This window comes from Ranitomeya imitator, chromosome 2 (assembly GCF_032444005.1).
Source record: "Ranitomeya imitator isolate aRanImi1 chromosome 2, aRanImi1.pri, whole genome shotgun sequence".
NCBI lineage: Eukaryota > Metazoa > Chordata > Amphibia > Anura > Dendrobatidae > Ranitomeya > Ranitomeya imitator.
In genome coordinates this window covers 157,606,897-157,629,167 of record NC_091283.1, presented here as the reverse complement: position 1 = coordinate 157,629,167, position 22,271 = coordinate 157,606,897, and the positions used below count along the sequence as shown (strand labels likewise).

At 46.8% G+C, this 22,271-nt stretch overlaps 1 protein-coding gene across 1 annotated transcript in view; it reads left to right on the top strand.

Annotated features, from left to right (window-relative positions):
- The window catches only part of TSC1 (TSC complex subunit 1), a 39,511-nt gene extending 26,520 nt beyond the window's left edge, over positions 1-12,991 (top strand). The window contains exons 14-22 of the mRNA XM_069747590.1: positions 2,130-2,688; positions 2,912-2,955; positions 3,062-3,228; positions 3,407-3,589; positions 3,727-3,837; positions 9,011-9,133; positions 9,226-9,413; positions 9,498-9,659; positions 10,770-12,991. Coding sequence (XP_069603691.1) covers positions 2,130-2,688; positions 2,912-2,955; positions 3,062-3,228; positions 3,407-3,589; positions 3,727-3,837; positions 9,011-9,133; positions 9,226-9,413; positions 9,498-9,659; positions 10,770-11,211 — 1,979 coding nt within the window. The 3' untranslated portion in view covers positions 11,212-12,991. The remainder of the gene's footprint in view (positions 1-2,129; positions 2,689-2,911; positions 2,956-3,061; positions 3,229-3,406; positions 3,590-3,726; positions 3,838-9,010; positions 9,134-9,225; positions 9,414-9,497; positions 9,660-10,769) is intronic.
- Positions 12,992-22,271: the final 9,280 nt, after the last annotated feature.

The following is a 22,271-nucleotide window of genomic DNA, read 5'->3' as shown; positions in this document are numbered from 1 at the left end:
TTTTGGGATCAATGGGGGGGGGGCATCAGCTGTTGGGAGCTTTTCACCCTCTTCCATCCATAGATAGGTGGTCATGTTCAAACGTACTGTATTGCATATCCTTAACCCCTTCACAACCTTGTGATTCTTAGTTTTTGCGTTTTTGTTTTTTGCTCCCTTCTTCCCAGAGCCATAACTTTATTTTTCCATCATTATGACCATGTGAGGACTTATTCAAAAGTAAAACTCGTCCCGCATTAAACACCATTGGTTTTACCATATCATGTACTGGAAAATTGGGGGGGGGGGGGGGGGAAATCCAAGTAATAATCTTTTTATATAGCGCTAACATATTCCGCAGCGCTTTACAGTTTGCACACATTATCATCGCTGTCCCCAATGGGGCTCACAATCTAAATTCCCTATCAGTATTTCTTTGGAATGTGGGAGAAAACCCGCGCAAACACGGGGAGAACATACAAACTCCTTGCAGATGTGGGACTTGAACCCAAGACTCCAGCGCTGCAATGTCAACCACTGAGCCGCCGTGCTGCCCAAGTACTGTCAAATTGCACAAAAGTACATTTTCACATGTGTTTTGTTTCTTTTTTTTTTTCATAAAAAAAGTTCACTAAATGCTAAAACTGACCTGCCGTTATGATTCTCCAGGTCATTAGGACTTCGCAGACACCAAACATGTCTAGGTTCTTTTTTTTTATACTTGGTGAAAAATTCCAAAGTTTGTAAGAGGAAAAAGCTCCATTTTCCGTGACAAGTAACTCCTCTGTTTTTTGGGGATCTGAGGCGGGGTAAGGGATTACTTTGTGCACAATGAGCTGACCTTTTTATTGATACCATTTCGGGGTAGATGCAATGTGTTGATCTCCTGTTTTTGCATTTTATTGGAATGCTGCAGCCACCAAAAAAAAAAAAAAAGCCATTCAGGTGTTTTTTTTTTTTTTTGTTTAAATTTTTTTTTTTTGCTATGCCATTTACTGATCGGATTAATTCTTTTTATATCTTGATCTGGCGCTTCTGAGCTCAGCAATACCAAATATGTACATGTTTGATTTTGAATGGAGCAAAAGTGGGGGTGATTTGAACTTCAATAAATATATATAATTTTATTTATTTATTTTGCTTTTTACTAGCTTAAACAGTCACCTTATGAGACTTGAAGCTGTGATCTTCTGATCGCTTGTGCTACACATAGCAGGGCTTCCTTCTATGTGTAGCAGAAATGATCTGCTATGAACTCCAGCCCGGGACAGCACTCACAGCAGATCTGCAGTGAAAAGCGTGAGGGTCTCTTGCAGACCCCTGGTTGTCGTGCTATCGTGCTAACACATCTGTGCCCTGTGGTCACGTAACAAGGGAGCCGATGGGTGGATTGTGATTCCCTGATCAAATCCGCTATCATGTGCTGGAAAAGATGCACCAAAGAGGGGGTAAAGAAGGGGTCAAGCGAATCTCCTCTGTAAAGATAGGAGGGGAGGTCTCACAACTCGGAGACTTCCATAATGGCCAGTGCGGGAGCAATGTGATAAGCTGGCTGTCACTTTAGGCTTGGTTGCCTTTCACTGAGATATGCCAGAATTGGTGCAGGCATGTGTTTCTATTCTCGCAGTTGTGTGGCCATGTTGCTTTGCTAGTCTCCCTGGTCCGTTGCGTCTGTAACAGTTTTGTGCTCCATGTTTGCGGCCTTCATATTAATACTTTGTCTATGTAAATGTTTCATCTCTCAGGACCACAGAAACAAGGTAGGTTGTGTTAATCAGGTAACTTTACAAAGCAAGCACGGTGACGGCCAACTATTGTGGGGGGCTTTTGGTGTTTTTTTTTTTGTTTTTTTTTAATGAACTTTGGCACATATTGGTGTCTCCAGATATTTGGGTAACACGTGTGGTGTGTCCCAAAATGTGTGACCGAATGCGGTAAATACAGCACTGGATGTACGGTACTAGTGTTCATTTTCGGTAGTTCAGTTACACACTGGTTTACATGTGCATGCTTCTTTGGGGGGGTCTCTACCATTAGTATTCAACACTTAAGAAAATGCCACAAGTGTGCTGTGCTCATTGGGTGCAGCTTTAAATGCCTATTTATTGAATGTATGACTGATTTATCACCTTTAACTCTTTGTACACCAGCTGCTATATCCCAGGAGCTGTCGCAGATCGCCACCCATTCTGATCATGAGCCAAGTGTTCGCCGCGGGGGCTTTGATTCACCGTTCTGTCCTCAGTCTGAAAGCCAGCCCAACTCTCAGAGGAGGAACAACACTGGTAACGTCCCCCAGACCCCCGATAACTCAGCCGCTAACAAGCCGCCCTTCACTGGCTCCCAAGACTCTTTAAAACAGGCATTCACCCCCATTGAGCCCCCCAGTGGAGCGGAGAATGACAACTCAGGGAAGACACAGACTACTAACTCTTTGCCCGAATCCAGGAACATCCTTACCCCCAGCCCTTGCAAAACTCAGGCCCGCTGTAGATACTGCTTCAATCCTGCCCCTTACGAGCACCTTTTCGAGCTGGCTTTTCCTAAAACGGCGAGCTTCTTCATCTCCAAAAAGACAGAGGAACTGTACAAAAAATTGAAAGGGAGCAACGAAGAAGTAGAAGAAAACAGCCCTTCAGTGTCTCCGGCAGAGGTGCTCGACAGGCTTATACATTTAGGGGCTGACGCACACACCAAAGAGCTGAACAAGTAAGTACTGACTTGCATAAGTCCTGCAGTATTGTGGCGTATCCTTATGATAAGAATACCCACTTGGGTACATATCCTCCTAATGCATCTGTACAGCCATTACACGAACACTTCCTAAGTGTATTATTCCTGATCCTGACATCTAGGCCTCCAAGCCTCTCTGAACCCTGTGCTGCTGTAACTAAATGTTGGCTGATCCACTCTCCTTTGCTTTATTCTGTAGATTGCCTTTACCCAGCAAATCAGCTGACTGGACCCACTTTGGAGGTACGCTACACTTATTAGTCACCAAAGGACTTCCAAAGCTGTTGCCCCATAAATTCCACCACTCTGCAAACCTGCAGTCTCAGATGTGATTGTTTTGATCTGTCAGGTTCACCCCCCACTGATGAGATCCACATCTTGAGGAACCAGTTGGTGCTTCTTCATAACCAGCTTTTGTACGAGCGATTTAAGAGACAGCAACACGCCCTGCGCAATAGACGGCTGCTGCGCAAGGTGATCAAAGTGACCGCCCTTGAGGAACAGAATGCTGCTATGGTGAGTGGACATCATTTAGTCTGATGGAAAGGGGCTGAAAAGATAGTGTAGCGTAATAGGCATTTTCCATGCTGAGCACGCCCCTTGCTCAGTACCACCACGGGCAGCCTGCGCATTCCTTGCTCTCAATAATTGTAATCATTCTACTACTGTGCATCTTCAATTTTTCTTTTTCTAGAAAACCCAGTTAAAGATGCAAGACGCAGACATACAGACTGCAAGGCAAAGCCTTATCCAAGAGCAGGTGCGTTACAACAGGCTGCAGGACGAGAAGGACACTGTGCTCACTCAGCTTCACAGCCAGATCCGACAACTCCAACACGACCGGGAGGAGTTTTACAATCAGAGTCAGGAGCTGCAGGTCAGACCCCAAAAGAGAGACTTTCAAGTTGGCATATGCCATCTTGATGTCTTGGCTGCCTGCGATAAGTGACCAGCTTCCAGTTAGCCTTCACTTGCATTTGCCTCATTTACTAATTGTTGCCTCTGCGTTTTTAGACTAAGCTGGAGGATAGCCGCAGTACGATAGCGAACCTGCGGTCTGAGCTGAAGCTATCCAACAACAAGGTGTGCAACACGGAGCTGAGGCTCAGCCAGGTGTCTCAGAAGGTGAGGATCCATTTCTTTTAAAATGCTTGTGTGCCCATCTGCAGGCTGGGGTCCCACTAGCAAATTGCATCCGATGAGCTATGCGAATTACTTAGCTCAAGCTCTGCTGTGAGCCGGAGCCGAATGTCAGTGCTATGTGCTCAGATTGCCTCGCGTGAGAGGAGCACAGCACAGCTGCAGAGGAGATGGGGTAAGTAATTTGTCCATCTCCTCTGCTGTTGGCGTCGGTGGGAATCGCACTGCACTCAGGTTATAGCGGAGTTAAGTGTGATAGACTTGTATGGGTGCGTGTGATCTGAATTCATCATGTTCCGTTTTTGTTTTTTAATTCCCCTGTCCAATCAAAGCAGAAAAGGAAAATGCAATTGTGAACATAATCATAGGGTTAGTGTAGCAAGAAAAAATAACACGGCACCGCTGCCTGTACTTCCCCGGAATGCCTACTGCTATGTGCCGCTGCAGAGTCCGTGAGACACCAAAACGGACATTCGGGTGCACCATAAAGATTCAAATACGAACATCCATGAACAGAAAAAACAGAAGTGCACTCACCAGTCCTTATAAGTTATGAGCCTTTATTGAAAATGCATGCAGGTAAATTTTAAGGGAGAACGTGGAATGGACGGACGACGGCCGTTTCGTGCTGCTGCACTTCTACGGGTCCAAATTCGGACCCGTAGAAGTGCAGCAGCATGAAACGGCCGTCCATTCCACGTTCTCCCTTAACCCCTCTGTGACCTTAGACGTACTATCCCGTCGAGGTGCCCTGGGCTTATCTGACCCTGGACGGGATAGTACGTCATAGCCGATCGGCCGCGCTCACGGGGGGAGCGCGGCCGGGTGTCAGCTGCTTATCGCTGCTGACATCCGGCACTATGTGCCAGGAGCGGTCACGGACCGCCCCCGGCACATTAACCCCTGGCACACCGCGATCAAAGATGATCGCGATGTGCCGGCGGTGCAGGGAAGCACCGCGCAGGGAGGGGGCTCCCTGCGGGCTTCCCTGAGACCCCCGGAGCAACGCGATGTGATCGCGTTGCTGCGAGGGTCTCACCTCCCTCCAGCCCCGGATCCAAGATGGCCGCGGATCCGGGTCCTGCAGGGAGGGAGGTGGCTTCACAGAGCCTGCTCAGAGCAGGCACTGTGAAGCCTGCAGCGCTGCATGTCAGATCAGTGATCTGACAGAGTGCTGTGCAAACTGTCAGATCACTGATCTGTGATGTCCCCCCCTGGGACAAAGTAAAAAAGTAAAAAAAAAAAATTTCCAAATGTGTAAAAAAAATAAAAAAAAATATTCCAAAATAATGAAAAAAAAAAAAAAATATTATTCCCATAAATACATTTCTTCATCTAAATAAAAAAAAAAAAAACAAAAGTACACATATTTAGTATCGCCGCGTCCGTAACGACCCGACCTATAAAACTGTCCCACTAGTTAACCCCTTCAGTAAACACCGTAAGAAAAAAAAAGAGGCAAAAAACAACGCTTTATCATACCGCCGAACAAAAAGTGGAATAACACGCGATCAAAAGGACAGATATAAATAACCATGGTACCGCTGAAAGCGTCATATTGTCCCGCAAAAAAAGAGCCGCCATAGAGCATAATCAGCAAAAAAATAAAAAAGTTATAGTCCTGAGAATAAAGCGATGCAAAAATAATTATTTTTTCTGTAAAATAGTTTTTATCGTATAAAAGCGCCAAACCATAAAAAAATGATATAAATGAGGTATCGCTGTAATCGTACTGACCCGAAGAATAAAACTGATTTATCAATTTTACCAAACGCGGAACGGTATAAACGCCTCCCCCAATAGAAATTCATGAATAGCTGGCTTTTGGTCATTCTTCCTCACAAAAATCGGAATAAAAAGCGATCAAAAAATGTCACGTGCCCAAAAATGTTTTCAATAAAAACGTCAACTCGTCCCGCAAAAAACAAGACCTCACATGACTCTGTGGACCAAAATATGGAAAAATTATAGCTCTCAAAATGTGGTATTGCAAAAAATATTTTTTGCAATAAAAAGGGTCTTTCAGTGTGTGACGGCTGCCAATCATAAAAATCCGCTAAAAAACTCGCTATAAAAGTAAATCAAACCCCCCTTCATCACCCCCTTAGTTATGGAAAAATAAAAAAAAATGTATTTATTTCCATTTTCCCGCTAGGGTTAGGGCTAGGGTTAGGGTTAGGGCTAGGGTTAGGGTTGGGGCTAAAGTTAGGGTTGGGGCTAAAGTTAGGGTTGGGGCTAAAGTTAGGGTTGGGGCTAAAGTTAGGGTTGGGGCTAAAGTTAGGGTTGGGGCTAAAGTTAGGGTTGGGGCTAAAGTTAGGGTTAGGGTTTAGATTACATTTACAGTTGGGAATAGGGTTGGGATTAGGGTTAGGGGTGTGTCAGGGTTAGAGGTGTGGTTAGGGTTACCGTTGGAATTAGGGTTAGGGGTGTGTTTAGATTAGGGTTTCAGTTATAATTGGGGGGTTTCCACTGTTTCGGCACATCAGGGGCTCTCCAAACACGACATGGCGTCCGATCTCCATTCCAGCCAATTCTGCGTTGAAAAAGTAAAACAGTGCTCCTTCCCTTCCGAGCTCTCCTGTGTGCCCAAACAGGGGTTTACCCCAACATATGGGGTATCAGCGTACTCAGGACAAATTGGACAACAACTTTTGTGGACCAATTTCTCCTGTTACCCTTGGGAAAATACAAAACTGGGGGCTAAAAAATAATTTTTGTGGGAAAAAAAAAATATTTTTTATTTGCATGGCTCTGCGTTATAAACTGTAGTGAAATACTTGGGGGTTCAAAGCTCTCACAACACATCAAGATGAGTTCCTTAGGGGGTCTACTTTCCAAAATGGTGTCACTTGTGGGGGGTTTCTACTGTTTAGGTACATTAGGGGCTCTGCAAACGCAATGTGACGCCTGCAGACCATTCCATCTAAGTCTGCATTCCAAATGGCGCTCCTTCCCTTCCGAGCCCTCCCATGCGCCCAAACGGTGGTTCCCCCCCACATATGGGGTATCAGCGTACTCAGGACAAATTGGACAACAACTTTTGGGGTCCAATTTCTCCTGTTACCCTAGGGAAAATACAAAACTGGGGGCTAAAAAATAATTTTTGTGGGAAAAAAATTGTTTTATTTTTATGGCTCTGCATTATAAACTTCTGTGAAGCCCTTGGTGGGTCAAAGTGCTCACCACACATCCAGATAAGTTCCTTAGGGGGTCTACTTTCCAAAATGGTGTCACTTGTGGGGGGTTTCAATGTTTAGGCACATCAGTGGCTCTCCAAACGCAACATGGCGTCCCATCTCAATTCCTGTCAATTTTGCATTGAAAAGTCAAATAGCGCTCCTTCCCTTCCGAGCTCTCCCATGCGCCCAAACAGTGGTTTACTGCCACATATGGGGTATCAGCGTACTCAGGACAAATTGGACAACAACTTTTTGGGTCCAATTTCTCCTGTTACCCTTGGTAAAATAAAACAAATTGGAGCTGAAGTAAATTTTTTTGTGTAAAAAAAGTTAAATGTTCATTTTTATTTAAACATTCCAAAAATTCCTATTAAACACCTGAAGGGTTAATAAACTTCTTGAATGTGGTTTTGAGCACCTTGAGGGGTGCAGTTTTTAGAATGGTGTCACACTTGGGCATTTTCTATCATATAGACCCCTCAAAATGACTTCAAATGAGACGTGGTCCCTAAAAAAAAATGGTGTTGTAAAAATGAGAAATTGCTGGTCAACTTTTAACCCTTAACTCCCTAACAAAAAAAAAATTGGTTCCAAAATTATGCTGATGTAAAGGAGACATGTGGGAAATGTTACTTATTAAGTATTTTGTGTGACATATCTGTGATTTAATTGCATAAAAATTCAAAGTTTGAAAATTGCGAAATTTTCAAAATTTTCGCCAAATTTCCGTTTTTTTCACAAATAAACGCAGGTACTATCAAAGAAATTTTACCACTATCATGAAGTACAATATGTCACGAGAAAACAATGTCAGAATCACCAGGATCCGTTGAAGCGTTTCAGAGTTATAACCTCATAAAGGGACAGTGGTCAGAGTTGTAAAAATTGGCCTGGTCATTGACGTGCAAACCACCCTTGGGGGTAAAGGGGTTAAATTTACCTGCATGCATTTTCAATAAAGGCTCAAAACTTATAAGGACTGGTGAGTGCACTTCTATTTTTTCTGTTCATGGAGAATCATAGGGTTAAATTGGTCTAAATGCAATCCAATTTTTAATCGGATTGCATTCATTCAATTTAATTTCAAGTGAGAGCGAGCCCATAGACCGTAAACTCCTAGGCTGTGATTTTCTCAGTACAGAAATGCTGCCGGTTCTCTGTCCAGACTCAAAATACTTAATGAAAGACAGGAGTAGAAAAGTGGATGAGTTATACAAATCTATGGAAATTGACTAGCTGTGGTGATGGTTAAATCCGCGGCTTGTTCAATTTGTCTGGACTCTGTTTGTTGCAAATTTTTCTAAGTGAGTTCAGTAGGAAGACCAAATTTGCATGAATCTCTTAATTGAATATTGCAGAAAATTACAGATATACCTACGCTGTTGCTCCTGGGGTAATAGTGCGGTGACAACTGATTCTGGCAACAAAAAGTAAAAAGGGGAACATTTTTATTTTTTATTCCTGCAGTTGTCTGATCGCTTGCTTTATATTCCCCGATATTGCAATATAGGGGATTTGATTGTCTCCAGTAAAACCCAGCTTGTGTGCAAGCACGGCAGTCATAGAGGACCACAACAGACCCCAGCTTCCCATGTCATCCTACTGGTACCCTGCAACCCTGTTGTATGACACTGTGCTTTCCAGACGATGCGTTACGAATCCCACTGTCAGAGATTGAACGTGGCATTTAAGGGGTAAAACCACCACAATTGGAGCTCGGCTCTACAAACAGAGCACAATGACCAAGCTGTGGTATATGGATAAATGGATTGGCTGGAAGGCAGGAGAAACCTCCTGGGTATAGGTATGAGTCCTAGGCAGGTAAGTGTAAGGTCCCATTAGGTGGCTGGGGTCGTCTGGGGATAGCCCCTTCTACAGGCCCATGGGGTCAGTGAGTCTTGGTCCAGCCACGTAGTGAGGGAGTGTGGCATAGTTTTGCTAAAATCAAAATTTACTAGTTTTTTTACTTTTATCTGCAGCTTTCAAATAGTGAGTCCTTACAGCATCAGATGGAGTTTCTGAACCGGCAGCTGTTGATTCTCGGGGAGGTGAATGAGCTTTATGTGGAGCAACTTCAGCACAAAAACACCAATGCTGATAAGGTGCGAGCAGATGCGAGTCTGGATGCTGCAGTGCAATACTTTTGCAGCAATGACTATTGATTTTACTCAGATGTTGCTTTTTGTTTCTTTAGGAAGTGGAGATGCTGCAGGGGTCTTTTAAAAAGGATCTGGAGAAAGCCCGCTGTCTGGGGGTGCAGCAGAGTCAGAGACTAGAGAGCATCCAGAAGAAGATCGCGGAGCTGGAGGCGCAGCTGGCCAAAAAGGAGCTGCTGTTCCAGGAGCAGAAGAGATTCCTTGAAGATGTGAAACAGAAGCAGAGGTATTCACCAAGTGACATCATACAAGTCTTCCTGTGGAAAGGAAACTCCAAGGCCTTTTATTAATGTCCTGTCTGTGTATTAAGTGCGCAGCTCAAGGCGGCACAGAGCAAGTACAACGCTCAGAAAAGGATAAGTCAGGTCTTCGAAGTGGAGATCCTCAGCCTGTATAGCCAGCTCGAGAAGGAGGGCTTGTTAAAGAACCGAAAGGAAGAAAAAGCTGAAACTGCAGAGGTTGCGGAGGAGAGGTGAGATGGTTAAAAAGATTGATTTTTCCCAAAGATGAGCAAGCTTTACTCTTTTAATACTTTAAATTCATTGTTGTAATTGGATTTTATAAAGAAAAAAGAAAAAACTTCAATCTCTTCTATAGCCCATGTTGCACTGGCCATTACTGGATGCCGAATGATTAAGCTGAGAATCTGTCAGTGAGCCGCTAGAGTTGGACAGTGATCGTAATAGCACGTTTCCCTGCACATTTTATGATGTGATTTGTTGTCACACAGAAAGACACGTAAGCAACTCTTCATCATAGTGACAGATTCTCTGTTGTCTCATTCTCCAGTCAACAGTGGCCAAAGTATCTCCAAAACTGTAGAAGGCAAACGGCACAAAATTTTGAATCAAATCCAATTACAAAAATTATTCTAGCCCCAATTAGATGCCTTTATAGGAAAAAAAAGGAGAAAGGGTCTGCAAAGATGAACCCCTTCTTTGGGTTTGCCACTCTCGATTGTGATCTGTAGACGTCGTCCAAAAAATTGTAGGAGGATTTCGGTACTTGGTGAGATAACATAATGGGTACATTAAAGGGCTTGCAGTAATTCAGCAATGCAAACCCTGTCAATATGACTTATTAGGGCCTCACAGGTGGAGAGACGCAAACCTCGTGTGCTCGGTCCGGCTACCTCTACATCAGCTGCTGTGATCCTACAACTCCCAGCATGCTCCGACAGGTAGCTTCATCAGTCTGGTTACTCACCCTTACTCTACACGGCCAGTGCAAGGAATATGTGTACTTTTCATGGCTTGTGGGTGGGGGGTCTCAGTGTTGAACCCACAGCAATTAAACTGACTGTTGCACTGGCTCCTCTACTGTGTGCCATTCCAGCCGTGATGTCGGTAAGCCAAACCGCTGACTTCTCATTTACTGACTCCACAGCCCAGGTCACTACTGAGCATGTGCATAAAGTGCAGCACAGATTCATCTCGGCTAAAAGCTGAGATCCTTAGATCAGGAACAGACATTTCAAGGACAGTTCATAACTTTCCCAGATTATGAAAATATTTTCAACTCCGCTGACTGGGAAGGAGGATTGCACTGGTGCTCTAAGTTCTTACATTCTTTTATTTTGCAGGTTTGGTAGCGATGACGCGGAGGTTTCCAGTCCGGATGACTTCAATAAGGAAGAACTGAATGTTGGTAACAGTAGCAAAGCAATCGTGCACACAAGCCCTCAGTCTAGTAGTGGAAGCAGCAGCAGTAGTAGTAGCGGAGACTCCACTCCAGAGAAAGCTACTAACTTGCCCCATGCCATTAGAGAAGTGCTGGAGTTGCCTCCCAGCGGCCGTCTGACTATTGGCTCGTACCCGAATGCTAAGAGTTTTCTTGGTATCCGTGCCCGCGAGCTGTTCCGTAACAAGAGCGAGAGCCATTGTGACGAGGAAGGAATAAGCAGCCTCTCTGAGATCCTGAAAAACGAGCTCTGCCAGGGAGAGGGCTCTGAGGCCGGGGTCTCATCAGCGAGTAACGTGGGAAGCCAGCGTGTGCCGGATCTTCAAATCATGGATTACGATTAACCAGACACATCACAAACACAGTTGGGAGGCGAGCAATCAGTGTTACTTCCTTCTGGCTCCTGGCTTCACTCCTTGTTGTTGTGCTACTCCTGCAGTGCATTAGTAGCCAACCACTGGAACTGGTGGGGATCAAGGAATCTGTACGTCATCTCCTGCTTTATTTAACCCCTTCATGTAAGCCATTACATGGTTCAGAAAGACCATCAACCCTTCTGATCACTGGCACTATTCGTACTTGCTGAGTCTGAAGCGATTAACAAATTTATCATTGGTGCACCCTGAGCATTTAAATACTGGAAATAAACTTTTTTTTTGTTTAAGTATTGACCTCCCCCCAAGTAGGTTCAGCCTGAAGCCCGTAAGCCATCCTGTAACTGATAACTTAGGACATATCGTCAGCGTCTTGTTCCCACATGGCGCTGGAATACGGCAGCTCAGTCCAGTACATTGCTTTCTAGAAGTGGCCTTATATGTTAGTTGGATGCCAAATGACGTAAGGGACCAATCATTTACCTGGGCTCATCTGATCTGTCCCCCAATTTTCTGCACAGCCCCAATACAGAGCTCACCGCCAGTTCCTTCATCATTTCAGTCTGCCATCCATTGGGACAGCCATAATCATCCATGTACAAATCTGTATTTTGGCCTAAACACGAATTTCGCAGTTTTTTTTTTTTTTTTATAAGTCTATAAATAATTGCACTTTAACAACAGGGAAAACCCTGACCTCAAATTATACACTACATGTTGCACCAGTACGTTGGCGGATCAGACCACCTAAGTCACCCTTTCATGACAGTCCTCCTTGACCTGTAACGTGCCAGTTACTGGAAAACTACTCCCAGCATGATGGGAGTTGCAATTGGAAGTGCACAGGTCGCAGAGAACTGCTTTTAAGCATTAACTCGCCTTCACTCTTTGTATTACACCCTAGTTCCTAGTTTATAGCTTGAAAACCCCAGAGAAAAATTGGCTCCCAAATCTGACTACAAATCATTGCTGGAATATTATTTTTTTTACCTTTTTTAAATTTTGGGCAAATCTGAACTTTTGTTCCTTGTAATGGTAAGATCATAAAGTTTACATTGTGGGTAATTGCAGCGTGTCGTAAAATGCAAACAATTACCTGATTTCTCCTAATATGGGAGCAAAATATGAATTCTCCTTATATTGGCCAGATATTGGCAAGTGCCCGTTTGGCTGCAATTTTGTAGGCTTGCCCCATATTGGTTGTGAACTCGTAATCATTACTAGTAAATAATGTAGCCTCCTGTTAAAATGGATAATAAATATTTGAAAAGGGGTTATATTAAATTGCTATATTGTTTCCTGCACCCCTATCCAGTAGGTGGCGTCTGATTTTGCAGCTCTGACACATTTAGGTACTGCAATTCCAGACCTGGCCTGTTCAGCCAGAGTGGTGTTGATTTTGGTGGCTGGAAGGGAAACATTTGCCATTCTTTCCTATAAAGCCATAAAATCCTTTGTGGTCAAAGACTGTGACCCAGCAAAGAGTAATGAATTTTTTTTCTTTCCCCTCCCCTGCTCAGTCTAATCCATGTCATGTTCTTGCCACTTTTTTTTTTTTTTTTTTTTTTTTTTTTACTTTTACTTTATTTTGACCTGCGGACTACGGTTCCCATCCTGCAAGCAGAGGTACAGACAGGCTGCAGAAAGAGCATTAGTCCTGAGCAGACTATACCCCAGGATGTCCAGGACTGTCAGACGATTTGCTTGTGTATAACTGTGAACAAATAAACAGATTATTCTTTTTGCACTATTTCTGTCTTGTCATTTTATGGCTTTAATGAGATTTTCTGTGATGTGGACAGGATGAGGTAATGGGAATAAAGGATCTTCTAGGGGTCACGGACATTTTATTTTACATACTCGTGCAGTGGTGGTCTCCAACCTGTAGCTCTCAAGAGGTCAAGGTCTGCTGGGAGTTGTAGTTCTGCAACTTCCATTAAGTTGCAGGTTTTAGCCCCTGGAAGTATTTTTTTTTTTTTTTTTTTTTTTTTTGCTCCCCTTTTTCCTAGAGCCATAACTTTATTTTTACCCTTCGCCACGACAGCACCCACAATGAGAGAGGGATCCGCCCATAGGAACAGGGAACCTACAGAGATAAAAGGGTGGTCCCCCTCTTCTCCTATCGGAAATCCCTGGATAACCTGCAGCACGAGGTGGTTGGAGCACCTCCATCTTACCTGACCCATGCACCCGCCTGTTCGGTCTCCTGGTGAGTGGCAGGGGCTGCGGCGTCAGTAGCAGCGTCGGGGAGCCACTGTATCCAGCCTCCCCCCTCGTCTGATTACGTTCCGGGTGCTAAGCCCGGCCTATGGAGAGGAGGACGCAGGAGCGGTACTTGTAGAGGCCGGCGGCGGCAGCGTCTCCGGGTAAGCGCGCTCGGCCCTGCTTGAACCGGAAGTAGTGAAAGCACTTCCGGTTCGCGGCCTAGAGCGCGGAGATCACCGCCCTTTTTAAAATGGAGCCGGGACACAGAGCGATTGTGCTCAGAATGTCGTCCCCAACGCATGAGGAGCATCCACCAGCGGTGGAGCAGGTGAGCGCTGGAAGAGACAGCAGCGCTAAAACTGCAAAGTTCACAGCTGGAAAGAAGAGTGGTCGCCCTGTTATGGAGTCTGACACTCATGTAAGAAGGAGTAGAGAATCAGATCTACTTAGAAGCCGCACAGCGTCCCCTCCTCCAAGACCGGTACAATGAATGCTTCACTGGGTGAGTGTATTTAATCCTCTACCTATAAGCTGATCCCTTCCTTCTCTACCCTCTCCCCATAGGCTAAAAGGACAAGTAAAACAAAACATAAAGAATGTTCCCTGTGTATACAACCCTTGCCGGATTCATATCCAAAGAGGTTGTGTCAAGATTGCATACAGCAAACCCTAAAGGATGAGGCTGCAGTAACCACCACTAACATCAGGGCCATAATTAGTCAAGAGATTCAATCTCTAGGTTCGAAATCCCAGAAAAAACATGGGAGTAAAAGCTGTCCCCTTCCTTCTAGTTCAGAGTCAGAAGAGGGGTTAATCCAGTCCTCTAACACCTCGGAATCATCATCTGGTTCTTCTGAGGATGAGAGCGGAGCATGTTTTCCGCTGGACAGCATAAATAACCTTATTAAATCAGTAAGGAATACCATGGGTTGTCCAGGCACTAAGGAGGTTAAATCGGCCCAGGAGATTATGTTCGCAGACCTAGGTCACAAAAAACGCCGAACTTTCCCAGTGGTCTCCGCCGTGAAAGATCTTGTAAAAAGAGAATGGGACAAGCAGGGGAAAGGGTTCCTTCCCTCCTCTTCAAAAAGGCGTTACCCCTTCAGTGACGAAGAGTTAGAGATCTGGTCCAAGGTGCCAAAAGTGGACGCAGCAGTGGCATCCACCTTAAAACAATTGTCCCTCCCTGTGGAGGATGCAGGAATCTTACTCGACCCATTGGACCTCAAGACTGAAGCTCTTCTTAAAAGATCATGGGAGACAAACACAGGGGCCTTTAAACCCGCCATATCGGGTACTTGCACAGCTAGGTCACTATTGGTATGGATTGACCAGCTGGAGCAGCAAATTAAGGGTAAAGTGGCAAGAGAAAAGATCTTGCAAAAAATTCCTTTAAGAGCGCTACAGCATTCTTAACAGATGCTTCAGTGGACTCCTTGCGGCTGGCAGCAAGATCAGCAGGCCTTGTCAATGCAGCCCGGCGTGCCCTTTGGTTAAAGGGATGGAAAGGCGATGCACAATCTAAAGCAAGATTATGTACAATCCCATGCCAGGGTGAGTTCCTATTTGGGAAGGTTCTTGATGACCTCCTTAATAAAGCAGGAGAAAGGAGGAAGGGATTCCCTAAACAGTTTCTTCCTTCTTATAGGAGAGCGTTTAGGAGACGGCCATTTAATACGAGGGGCGATCCAAAAGTAATGATGATCGGTTATTTCTATTGCACACAGAAATTAAAATAAAATGTTTTCTTCTCTCTTAGGTACCCACTAGTCCAGGAAAAAAAAATCACTTAAATAGACCACGATTCCCGGGAGCTACATTCATTTGAATATGAACTGCCGAGGAGTGAACATCAAAATGGAAAAAAACGAGCTCAGAGCTGTCATCAAATACCTCTGCTTGAAAAAAATGACTACCAAAGACATACACAGCGACTTGGTGGAAACATTGGGGGACTCTTCTCCATATTCCACAGTTGCATGCTGGGCCAAGGAATTTAAGCTGGGAAGAACATCGACGGAAGATGAACATCGTCAAGGACGCCCATCCACATCCCTCAATGAAGAAAACGTGAAAAAAGTTGAAGAAGTATTGGCAGATCGAAGAGTGACTATCAGGCATGTAGCTGAGGTCCCAGGGATCTCATATGGCAGTATTCAAAGAATCCTTGCAAAAGAATTGCATATGAGAAAGGTCTCCGCGTGTTGGGTGCCAAAAATGTTAACCGACGAGCAAAAGAAGAAACGAGTTGACATTTCAATATCAAATCTCAAAGTTCCAAGCAGACAAGGAAAAATTTTTTTCACGTTTTTTGACCATGGCCAAGACCTGGATCCACCACTTTGATCCCGAAACTAAACAACAATCGATGACGTGGAAACGAGCCGACGAACCAACGCCGAAGAAATTCAAAGTGTCAAGCTCAGCAGGGAAGGTTATGGCGTCCGTTTTTTGGGACGATGAAGGAATTATTATGGTGGACTATTTGGAGAAGGGAGCCACTATTACGGGCTCCTACTATGCAGAACAAATAAGAAGATTGTGGGATGCTATCAAGGAGAAAAGGCATGGCAAACTGCGGGCTGGAGTGCTGTTTCACCAAGATAACGCGCCGGCTCACAAAGCTGCAGTTGCCATGGCTACCATTCAAGAGGCGGGCTTTGAACTGGTGGAACACCCCCCCCCCCCATTGGCCAGATCTAGCCCCCAGTGACTTCTTTCTCTTTCCTCGACTCAAGGAACACCTCCGGGGCAAGAAATTTGATGACAATAGCGACGTGATAACCGCTGTTGAGGATTTTTTTTGAGGGTCAAGATCAAGAATTTTTTTCTAAGGGAATTCTAAGTTTAGAAAAGAGATGGACTAAATGTATAGACTTGATAGGAGACTGTTAAGGACCGGCGGAACGCACCAAGTATAGATATGAAACTAGGTGCGTTCGCAATCCGAGGTCCACCGTGCAGGTAAAAGACCCTGCTGCTAGTAAGACGGACTATATGGCGGTACTAAGTATACACACATGGGTTAAAGGGAACCTGTCACCTGAATTTGGCGGGACTGGTTTTGGGTCATATGGGCGGAGTTTTCGGGTGTTTGATTCACCCTTTCCTTACCCGCTGACTGCATGCTGGCTGCAATATTGGATTGAAGTTCATTCTCTGTCCTCCATAGTACACGCCTGCACAAGGCAAGATTACACTGTGCAGGCATGTACTACGGAGGACAGAGAATGAACTTCAGTCCAATATTGCGGCCAGCATGCAGCCAGCGGGTAAGGAAAGGGTGAATCAAACACCCGAAAACTCCGCCCATATGACCCAAAACCAGTCCCGCCAAATTCAGGTGACAGGTTCCCTTTAACTTCACCCTGCGTGAAGGAAGCGATCCTGTTGCGTCACAGGACCGCAGTACCGCACATAGAGCGCGAGCAAGAAGTCAGCGAACTCAACCCCTACACAGGATTGAAGTCTGATTAGACACTTGCTGGCACAACACCACAACTGGGTGTGTAAGGAAACTTATAAAATAGAATCTATAGGCACGAGAGTGCGTGCGGTGCCGCACTGACGGACGCCACTAACCACCCAGGCTTGGGTAAGGAAAGCGCAGAGGAAGCGCACGGCGCCGTACTGGCGGGCACAGCAACAGGACGCTGTGATGTGTGTTACGTGCAGATGGCTAGTCGGGCGCTAGATAGCTACCATAATCCGCGAGCAGACAACAACTCTAGGGAGGGATACTTAGGAGCTTTCATCCATCGACATACATCCATCTACACACACACATAATATCAAGACAATACTAGCGCATGGCCGTGCGGTCATGCGCAGTTTATATAGCTGCAGCACAGGAAACAGCTACAGAAGTTTTGCCCTTTCAGGACCTGCCAAAAGGACCAATGGGATGTGCTGCAGTACCTGAGCATGTGACCCTCGATCTCCAACGGGAGATCTTGCCCTGGGCATGCTCAGTGTGTGCAAATAAGGACTTAGTCCCAGAGAAGCCCGCTCGCCGCAGATCAGTGCAGGGTACAACAGGAGAGCCAGAAAAGGCAGCAGTAACCCTTTGCACAGAATCAGTCCCAGCAAGACGCTGGGAGCGACGCCTCCGCTGAGCAGAGCCCACTGCGGCCGAAGCAGAATGGGAGACCGCAGCAGACACGGATCGAGATTCCCCCTGTGCAGCAGAGGAAACTCGACTCCTAACATTACCCCCCCTCCTAGGGCCCCCCCTCCTTGGGCCCCGCTACGCTCGAAGGCAGCAATAAGCTGCGGAGCCCGAATGTGCTCAGCAGGCTCCCAGGACCTATCCTCAGGACCGTAACCCTTCCAGTCCACCCAAAAAAAATTTTTTGCCACGTACCACCTTGCACCCCAAAATAGCGTTCACCTCGAAATCGTCCGTAGACGAACCCAATGTCTCGGCAGATGACTCAGAAAAGCGGGACATGTATACGGGCTTAAGGAGGGACACATGAAAGGTGTCGGTGATACCAAGGCGTGGAGGAAGAGCCAGACGGTAGACCACAGGATTAACCTGTTTGAGGACCTTGAAGGGGCCCAAGTAGCGAGGAGCAAACTTAGTGGACTCAACTCGCAGCCTGATGTTACGGGCGGAGAGCCACACCAAGTCGCCAGGAGCAAAGGTCGGAGCGGGGCGCCGATGAGCATCGGCGGAGGACCTCATTCTCTCCTTAGAGGCCCGAATGGCATCCTGAGTGCGGTCCCAAATATCCCGTGCCTCCACAGCCCAGTCTGCCACCCTGGAGTCTGCGGAAGACACGGGCATAGGCACAGGTACCCGTGGATGCTGACCATAGTTGAGAAGGAATGGGGTTTGTCCAGTGGAGTCGGCTACAGCGTTGTTCAGCGCAAACTCTGCCCATGATAGCAAGGATGCCCAGTCATCCTGCCTGGCTGAAACAAAATGTCGCAGGTATGTGACCAAGGTCTGGTTGGCCCTCTCTACCAACCCATTCGTCTCGGGATGATAAGCGGAAGAGAGATTCAACTCGATACTGAGAAGACGACAAAGCTCTCTCCAGAACCGAGATGCAAACTGGGGACCCCGGTCACTGACAATTTTGTCAGTCATACCATGTAGGCGGAAGATGTGTTTAATGAACAACGCTGCCAAGGCCCGTGCAGAAGGTAACCGTGGTAGCGGCACCAAATGCACCATTTTTGAGAAATGATCGGTGATGACCCAAATGATGGTACAGCCGTGAGATTTGGGTAAACCCACGACAAAGTTCATCCCGACCATCTCCCAGGGCCTATCTGCCACCGGCAAGGGATAGAGCAACCCAGCTGGCCTTTGACGCGGAGATTTATTTTTGGCGCAGGAGACACACGCCAGAATATAATCCCTGACATCCCGGACCATATGCGGCCACCAGTACGTCCTCGCCAGTAGCTCAGATGTCCTTTTTGTCCCAAAGTGTCCACCCACCCTGGACGAATGAGCCCAAGAGAGAACCTCCGGTCGCAAATTAATGGGCACAAAAGTCTTGCCCGGAGGCACAGTCTCTAGCGAAACCGGCGCGATGGTTCTCAGGCTCTCAGAAGGGACAATAAGCCGAGGCTCCTCTTCCTCCTCCTCCTCCTCAGTTGACATAAGGGAGCGAAAGAGAGCGTCGGCACGAACATTCTTCTCCCCGGCGAGATAATGCAGAGTAAAATGGAATCGGGAGAAAAATAAGGACCATCTGGCCTGACGAGAATTCAGCCGCTGGGCTGTGTGTAAATACACCAAATTTTTGTGGTCCGTGAAAACCTGGAAGGGAAACCGTGCACCTTCCAGAAGATGTCTCCACTCAGAAAAGGCCAACTTCATTGCTAGCAACTCCCTATCCCCGATGGAGTAATTTCTCTCCGCTGATGTGAAGGTCTTAGAGAAGAAGAAGCATGGATGCTTCCGACCTTGAGCGTCCTTTTGATAGAGGACTGCTCCAGCACCAACGGATGAGGCATCCACCTCCATTAGGAATGGCTTATCCACATCGGGGCGATGTAAGATGGGAGCGCTAGCAAAATGAGACTTAACAGAAGTGAAGGCCTTGGAGACCTCTTCCGACCACAATTTGGGATTCGCTCCCTTCTTGGTGAGGGCCACCAAGGGAGCTACCAGTGTTGAGAAGTGGGGAATGAACTGGCGGTAATAATTAATGAACCCCATAAAGCGCTGCACCGCCTTAAGAGAATGGGGCTCTTGCCAGTCCATCACAGCCTGTAGTTTGGCAGGATCCATAGCCAATCCCTGGGCGGAGATGATATAGCCCAGGAACGGTAAAGACTCCTGCTCAAACATACACTTCTCCAACTTTGCATAGAGAGAGTTTGCCCGTAAGAGGTCGAAGACTCTGCCAACATCTCTCCGGTGGGAGTCAATATCTGGAGAAAAGATGAGAATATCATCCAGATGGACTACAACCGAGGTGGAAAGCATATCCCGGAAGATGTCATTGACAAAGTCTTGGAAAACGGCTGGGGCATTACAGAGCCCGAAGGGCATCACCAGATACTCATAATGCCCATCTCTGGTGTTAAACGCCGTTTTCCATTCGTCCCCCTCACGGATGCGAACCAGGTTATAAGCACCCCGCAGATCTAATATAGTAAACACTCTAGCTCCCCGAAACCTATCAAAGAGCTCGGATATCAAGGGCAAAGGATACTTGTTCTTAACGGTGATAGCGTTAAGACCCCTGTAGTCTATGCATGGACGTAGTTCCCCATTCTTCTTCTGCACGAAGAAGAACCCTGCCCCAGCAGGTGACACTGACTTCCTGATGAACCCTCTTGCCAGATTCTCTTGAATGTACTGAGACATGGCCTCCGTCTCCGGGAGAGGTAATGGATAAACTCGACCCCGGGGAGGCTCTGCACCAGGCAAGAGATTGATAGGACAGTCATAAGGGCGATGGGGCGGAAGGGTCTCCGCCGCCTTTTTGGAGAACACGTCTGCATAAGACCAGTATTGCTTGGGGAGAGAGGAAAGATCTGCGGGTACCTCAGTAGTAGCAACCTGAACACACTCTCGGTAACACCTACCCCCACATGATTCACCCCATCCCAGAATTCTGCCTGAGGACCACTCGATGTGAGGAGAGTGGAACCTTAACCAAGGTATCCCCAACAGGACCTCATCAATCCTCTCGGGAATGATGAGCAGAGATATAATCTCAAGATGGGATGGTGACATGGACGGAGTAAAAGGGATGGTGTGATGTGTTATCTGTGCGGGGAGTGTCGACACATTCACCACTCGTACCGTTACTGGTTGAGATAGCATAACCAGGGGTATTGCGTGACGCTGGGCGAAGGCAGAAGACATGAAATTGCCTTCCACCCCAGAATCCACGCAGAGCTCTTTCCCGAGTGGGAGGATGAGCCAAAAGTTATTGTCCCCTTAAAGGACAATTTGGAGGCAAACGTCGCCGTGTCTAGTGCACCTCCACCTACTACCACTAGACGCTGACGTTTCCTCGACCGCTGGTGACATCTGGTGGCAAGATGTCCTGACTGTTGGCAAACATGGCAAACCTGGAGTGCACGAGTGGTCCGGGACTTAGATCCCGCTCGAGACACTACCTTAGGTTCATGGGACTCAGGAGTCTGGACTGGAGATTCCAAAGGTTTGGCGAAGGTGGGAGCCAGCCGAAACCTCTGCCTACACTGGGCTCGCTCTAACCTCCGCTCGTGAAAACGGAGGTCAATACGAGTAGACACTGTTATTAATTCTTCCAGTGTGGCGGGAATCTCCCTAGTGGCCAGGGCGTCCTTAACGTGGTCAGCCAGCCCCCTCCAAAATATAGGAATAAGAGGTTTATCCGACCACTCCAGCTCAGATGCTAGAGTGCGGAAGCGGACGGCAAAATGGCTGACCAAGGACGAGCCCTGAGTCAATGCCAACAGTTGGAACGCCGTATCATGGGTGACACGAGGTCCTAAAAAGACCTGTTTCAGAGTGCTCAGGAATAACGGAGCACTCTGCACCACATGATCGCCACGCTCCCACAGCGGCATAGCCCACTGCAACGCCCTGTCCGACAGTAAAGATACGATATAGCCCACCTTAGCCCGCTCTGTAGGGAAACAAGAGGCCAGAAGCTCGAGATGTATTGAGCACTGACTCACGAAACCCCTACAGGACTTACTGTCACCAGAAAATTTCTCTGGTAGCGGGAGGCGAGATAGCGTCGGTACAGGGGCGGCAGTGGACAAGGTAGCTGCAGCCACACTTGCAGCCTGAACAGCGACAGCAGTAACATCCACAGCTGAGGTTGAACGCTCAAGAGCCGCCAACCTTCCCTCCAGCTGCTGGATGTACCGCTGTAAACGCTGATCGTCCGTCATTACTAGCCAGACCTTGGCGCTAGTATTATGTTAAGGACCGGCGGAACGCACCAAGTATAGATGATATGAAACTAGGTGCGTTCGCAATCCGAGGTCCACTGTGCAGGTAAAAGACCCTGCTGCTAGTAAGACGGACTATATGGCGGTACTAAGTATACACACATGGGTTAACTTCACCCTGCGTGAAGGAAGCGATCCTGTTGCGTCGCAGTACCGCACATAGAGCGCGAGCAAGAAGTTAGCGAACTCAACCCCTACACAGGATTGAAGTCTGATTAGACACTTGCTGGCACAACACCGCAACTGGGTGTGTAAGGAAACTTATAAAATAGAATCTATAGGCACGAGAGACGGATGCCACTAACCACCCAGGCTTGGGTAAGGAAAGCGCAGAGGAAGCGCACGGCGCCGTACTGGCGGGCACAGCAACAGGACGCTGTGATGTGTGTTACGTGCAGATGGCTAGT